Source organism: Elephas maximus, chromosome 9 (genome assembly GCF_024166365.1).
Source record: "Elephas maximus indicus isolate mEleMax1 chromosome 9, mEleMax1 primary haplotype, whole genome shotgun sequence".
NCBI classification, from domain to species: domain Eukaryota; kingdom Metazoa; phylum Chordata; class Mammalia; order Proboscidea; family Elephantidae; genus Elephas; species Elephas maximus.
In genome coordinates, this window is record NC_064827.1 from 79977944 (window position 1) to 79983683 (window position 5740).

The 5740-nt window shown below is 52.3% G+C and overlaps 1 protein-coding gene across 1 annotated transcript in view; it reads left to right on the forward strand.

The window, feature by feature from the left end:
- Positions 1–4743, forward strand: part of NUP188 (nucleoporin 188) — a 49630-nt gene extending 44887 nt beyond the window's left edge. Inside the window, exons 36-44 of the mRNA XM_049895537.1 lie at positions 70–162; positions 1204–1362; positions 1753–1890; positions 2736–2810; positions 2898–3134; positions 3262–3393; positions 3653–3726; positions 3838–3967; positions 4117–4743. Coding sequence (XP_049751494.1) covers positions 70–162; positions 1204–1362; positions 1753–1890; positions 2736–2810; positions 2898–3134; positions 3262–3393; positions 3653–3726; positions 3838–3967; positions 4117–4293 — 1215 coding nt within the window. The 3' untranslated portion in view covers positions 4294–4743. The remainder of the gene's footprint in view (positions 1–69; positions 163–1203; positions 1363–1752; positions 1891–2735; positions 2811–2897; positions 3135–3261; positions 3394–3652; positions 3727–3837; positions 3968–4116) is intronic.
- Positions 4744–5740: the final 997 nt, after the last annotated feature.

Here is a 5740-nt window from a genome sequence, read left to right on the forward strand (position 1 = left end):
TGTGGGCTCCGCTCCCGCAGTGGTGGTGTAGTGACACTCTCTATCTTACTCCATGTCATTCCCTTCCAGGGAGCCACAGCAGTGGCTGGAGCTGGCATCACCCAGAGCATTTGTTTGCCCCTCCTGAGTGTGTACCAGCTCAGCACCAATGGGACGGTGCAGGTGAGAATGCCAGGGCCAAGCTGATCCAGTTGAAAAGTACACCCCCACCACCATGTAGTGCTTTTATCTGCCCCTGACATTTCTGTGTTCTTCAGTGGCATGTCTGATGCACTGATGGCGAGGAATTCACAAAACTGATCTCTAGCAAGAGAAGCATGGCCACTGAAAGGCACCACTCAGGCTATACTCATCACCTGTGGGAGATAGGGTGGATTCTTTCTGATGTAGGCATAAGGAGGGCCAAGCCAGATTGAGACTAAGTCCCTGGTGCCACAGCATAGCTTAGGGCAGCTGTCCTCTCCTCTCTCCCTCCCAAAGGCAGTGGTACAGTTGTAACTGCTGCGTACCTGCCCTGTCTGACCAGGAACAGGAGAAGGGAAGTGGGTGGTGTGAGCGCCTGATGGGAACTCAGTACTCAGTCCTCTACGTACCTTGGTTATTTCTAGTTCAGTAAACCAAAAAAATTCAAATCAGCTGCTGAGTGTGCCCCAACTCATGGTGACCCCATCTGTGTCAGAGCAGAGCTAACTGGTATTCTTGGAAGAAGATCAATAGGCCTTTCTTCTGAGGTACCTCTGGGTAGACTCAGACTTCCACCCTTTCAGTTAGTGGCTGAGCATGCTAACCATTTGCCCCACCCACAGACTCCTCTCATTCAATCGATGTCTCCTAATCTTAAGAGAATCATCTTCAGCCTAACATCTCATTCTATTAAAAGTGTAAAGTATTTGAAACTTAGTCCAGACACCACTTAGCGGAAGAATGCAGGGCAGTGACATACCTAAGCTCACATAGTTTGTTAGTGGCAGACCTCAGTCTAGAACCCAGGATTCTTATACCTCTGCCTAGTGATCTTTCCTTACAGCCATGGCCTCTGACCCTCTCTAGCAGTGCCAGTTGGCGGGCAGATAGCTGTGCCCATCCCAGGAGGTTTTCTCCTCCAAGTGGGTGGGCTGCCTCAGCTTGCCTAGGCCCTCCTGTAGCTGTCAGCTGGGTTCTCGTGACACAGTGTCTTGATCTTGCCTGCTGTTTGTGTCTTAGACACCTAGCACCTCTCGGAAGTCCCTGGACGCCCCCTCTTGGCCAGGGGTCTACCGCCTGTCCATGTCCTTGATGGAGAGGCTTCTTAAAACCCTACGCTACAACTTCCTGACTGAGGCCTTGGACTTTGTGGGTGTTCACCAGGAGCGGACCTTACAGGTGAGGGGGCTTCCAGAATCATAGGGGTGGCAGTTAGGGTAAGAGGGGTCCGGGCTGTTCAGGAAGGAGGCAGGTAGGCAAGGAGCTTGGGGCTTGGCAGTTGAGGGGTGTTGGTGCCCTCATTTCTTTAAAGAACTGCTTTAAAGAACTGAGGTTCTTTAAAGAACTGCTGGCTGACTGGCCAGCCAGAATGCAGCTAAACTGCTGAATGAGTGCAGGGATCTAGGGTCAGCTCAGACAGAACTCTCTTAGTTGTAAAGCCAAGCCACCTGTTGCTGCCACCTCAGCATTTGTGGGCCTAGGACCTGTCCTCCCCACAAGAGGGCAGGAGCAGGTATATCAGGTACCTGAGCCATCCAGGTCCGTCCCTGCTGTCCTCTCTCTTCCCAGTGCCTCAATGCAGTGAGGACAGTGCAGAGTCTGGCCTGTCTAGAGGAGGCAGACCACACCGTGGGCTTCATTCTGCAGCTTTCCAACTTCATGAAAGAATGGCACTTCCACCTGCCTCAGCTCATGCGAGATGTCCAGGTGGGGCCTCTGACACGGTTTCTTGGAGGGGTCTGGGAAAATGCTTGGGGACGGGAGGGTGATGGGCAGTGTGGCTAACACTGGGGCACCTCCAGTGAATTGGAGGCCATTTCCTGACACTGGAATTGCTTAAGGAGCACAGGTTTTGGTTTCATGTTGCTTACTCTTGGAGATAAACTTTTTTCTCCACAGCAAAGGGCAGCTTTGTAGGTTAAGAACTTAGGCTCTACCTGGTAGACCTTGGTTCAAATCCCTTAGGAGCAGGCCTGAAGCTGGGAACCAGCTGGAGAGAGCTTGTAGGGAAAGAACCAGACTCCAGAGTCAGGCAGGCTTCTGTCATTTACTGGTTGTGTGATGTTGGCCAAGCCACTTCACCTATTTTTGTAAACCTTTTTCTTCTTGCGAATGGGAATTAACAGCCTTCATCTTGTTTACTTAGGACCCTATAATGTGCCTGGCATTTAGCAAGGTCCCAGGGAAACAATACAGACATGATCCCTGTGACCCAGAGTTTGCAGTCTAGCATACTTACAACCAAACCAAACCCACTGCTGTCAAGTCAAATCCATTCATAGTGACTGCACAGGACAGAGTAGAACTGCCCCATAGGATTTTCCAAGGAGCAGCGGGTGGATTTGAACTGCCGACGTTTTCGTTAGCAGCTGAGCTCTAACTTAGTCGTTGTGAATATTTTAAGCTAGAGAATGCAGAAAAGGCCTATTAGTAGATGATAAGTAGGGGAGAGGAGTAGCAGCGGTATTATGTAGAGTGCTGTTGAGTTGGTCAGTTGGCTGGGGCTGCTGCCAAGAGAATCTTCCCTCATACTCCCCTGTGGTGTGTCCCAGGTAAACCTGGGTTACTTATGCCAGGCCTGCACCTCCCTCCTGCATAGCCGCAAGATGCTGCAGCACTACCTACAGGTAATGAGCCCTGCCCCTGTGGCTACCCTCAACTCCCCACCCCTGGGTTCTTTGTGCCCCACTTTTCATTTCTTGACTCTCCCCCAGAACAAAAACGGGGATGCCATCCCCTCAGCTGTCGCCCCCCGAGTCCAGCGCCCACCCACAGCTGCCCCGGCTGCCCCCTCCTGCTCTGCCTCCTCCAAGCAGCCAACTGCCGACACAGAGGCCTCGGAGCAGCGAGCCTTGCGCACAGTCCAGTATGGCCTTCTCAAGATCCTCAGCAGGACTCTGGCAGCCTTGCGCCATTTCACCCCTGATGTCTGTCAGATCCTCCTGGATCAGGTACCAGCTACCCTGAGCGCACCGCCACCAGCCTCATGGGAGCGAGCCTTGAAGGCTTTGCTGTGCTCTGTTCTGTCCTTGAGAGCTGTCTGAGGTCCTAGCTGGCCTCTCTCTTCTTGTCTCACAGTCCCTGGACCTTGCTGAATACAGCTTCCTATTTGCCCTGAGCTTTACCACTCCCACCTTCGACTCCGAGGTGGCCCCCTCCTTTGGGACACTTCTGGCCACAGTGAATGTGGCCCTCAACATGCTTGGAGAGGTAAGTAGGGTGCTACAGCCTCTTGCCCTTCAGCCTGACTCTCTCTCCAGTCTGCTGCTTAACTGTGATCTTGGTGCTTTATCTAACTTCCCCAAACCTGTTCCTCTTCATAAAACGATTATGATAGAGTTACTGTGAGGATTAAATGAGGTAGCTGAAAATATTGCTTAGCGGGGACCTGGCAATTAGAACATTCTCAATAAATGGGAGCGCTTACCGTTTTTATCTCTTGGCTCTGATCTTTTGCTTCTTTCTCCAGCTGGACAAGAAAAAGGAGCCCCTCAGCCAGGCTGTGGGGCTTGGCACACAGGTGGAAGGGACCAGAACACTAAAGTAAGACCTTTTGGAATTTGGTCTGGGTTGAGGCAGTCACGTGGCAGCGAGGCTGGCTATTCTGCCAGCTTGGCCCTCACAACGGTGCCAAAATCCTGTCCTTTCTTCCAGGTCCCTCCTGATGTTTACCATGGAAAACTGCTTTTACCTGCTCATCTCCCAGGCAATGCGTTACTTAAGGGACCCAGCTGTCCACCCCCGGGATAAACAGCGGATGAAGCAGGAGCTCAGCTCAGAGTTGGTACGGATAAATAGGAGGGCCCTGATGGAGGGGGCTGGGCTAACAGAGAAAGAGCCCCATGGGTCCCACCTACCTTCCTATTTCCTGAGGCTAGGGGGATGCTGTGTCGGAGGTACTGGGCCTCATTAAGCTGTTCTTTTTTCTTGCAGAGTACACTGCTCTCCAGCCTCTCACGCTACTTCCGCCGGGGAGCCCCCAGCTCCCCTGCTACTGGTGTCCTCCCTTCACCTCAGGGCAAGTCCACTTCTCTCTCCAAAGCCAGCCCTGAGAGTCAAGAGCCTCTGATCCAGCTGGTGCAGGCCTTTGTCCGGCATGTGCAAAGATAGGGCAGTGGTGTGCTGCCCCCATACCACTCTCCACCAGCCTGCACAGCAGCCCTGGGCAGAGGGGGTACTGCCAGCCTGCCTGGTGGGGCCCATCTGTGCCTGAGCACAGCCCCATCACCCTCTCTGCACAGTAGCCCTGCCTCCAACTTCTTGCCCATTGGCATTATTTTTGTAACAGATCAAGAGGTCAGCAGCAGGGACAGGGAGCCAAGGGTCCCCTGTGTTCAGGCCCTCACGTTAAAAGTACCCCAAAGCGGTGAATTCCATTCCTTTGAGCATTCCCCACAACACTTGACCCCCACCCAGGGGAGAGGTGGGGGACCATTGTCATGTGCAGTTCAAGAGGGAGACTGTGTGCACGGGTTTGAAAATGTTTTCCATGCTCTGTTCTTGAAGTTTTTTGGTAATACTGTGGTCTATTTATACAAATATTAAAATACTGTTTATAGACAACTGTGTGATCTGTGCCTTCAAAGCCCTGGGGCTAATAGCCAGCCCTTAGAACAACAGTCTTTCTTGGCCAGGGGCCCAGGGTGGGGGAATGCAGGGTATTTACTGATGGTGGACTCACAAGCCTCCTTCTATTAGTGCACCTCAGCTGGGACTGCTGGGTGGGATGTTGTCAGATTTTCTATTATTTGGCTCGCCCAGGTCCTGTCTCCACCCCTCCCTCCTCCACTTGACCAGCTGGCTGAGTTTATCCCTGGGTGTCACCTTTCTTGAAGCTTGGCTCCTCCTATTTATAGCTCTGTGCCCTTGCCGTCCCCATCTCCCTTTTTTCAGAAGCTCCCGTGCCGCCTACAAGCCTTTGGCCTCCTGAGGACCCAAGTCACAGAATGTTGGACCCAGCTTAGGACCCTCAAACATAGTTTGTAGCCCAGAGCCACCCACTTGAGCTTCTAGAATCAGATTGACTTGGGCGTGAGTCCTTACTTGGCCATTTGCCAACTGTGGTACCTTGAGGAGGTGACTACCTGATCCATTCCTCCTTGTCTGTGAAATGGGAACACTGCCTACCTCGCAGTGCTGTGAGGTCACCATGAGAGCGCCAGAGCATGCTTGACTCAATACCCTGCCCACAGAACGCTGACAGCCAGCAGTACTTTAGCTTAAACTGTCAGGTAAATTTATATGTATTTATATTCATTCAAAATTATACACAGTTTATATTCCATAATCTGTCTAAATTTAGGGACGTTTTCTTAGGAATGAAACGTTTCCTGTGCAGCTTCACGTACAGGCAGAGCACTCCCATCTGAGGAGCATGGCTCTAGGCCTGTGAGAAGGGAGCGCTGTGAGGGATGCACTGCCTTTCCTTCTGCCCTACTACTCCTGGGAGAGGGGCCCATAGCCAGAGTGCTGCTCACTCCTGTATATTACCCCACCCAGAAAGGAAACTGTAAATGTGAAGCTGTCCTTCCTCTCCCACCCTCAGGCCAGTCCCGTG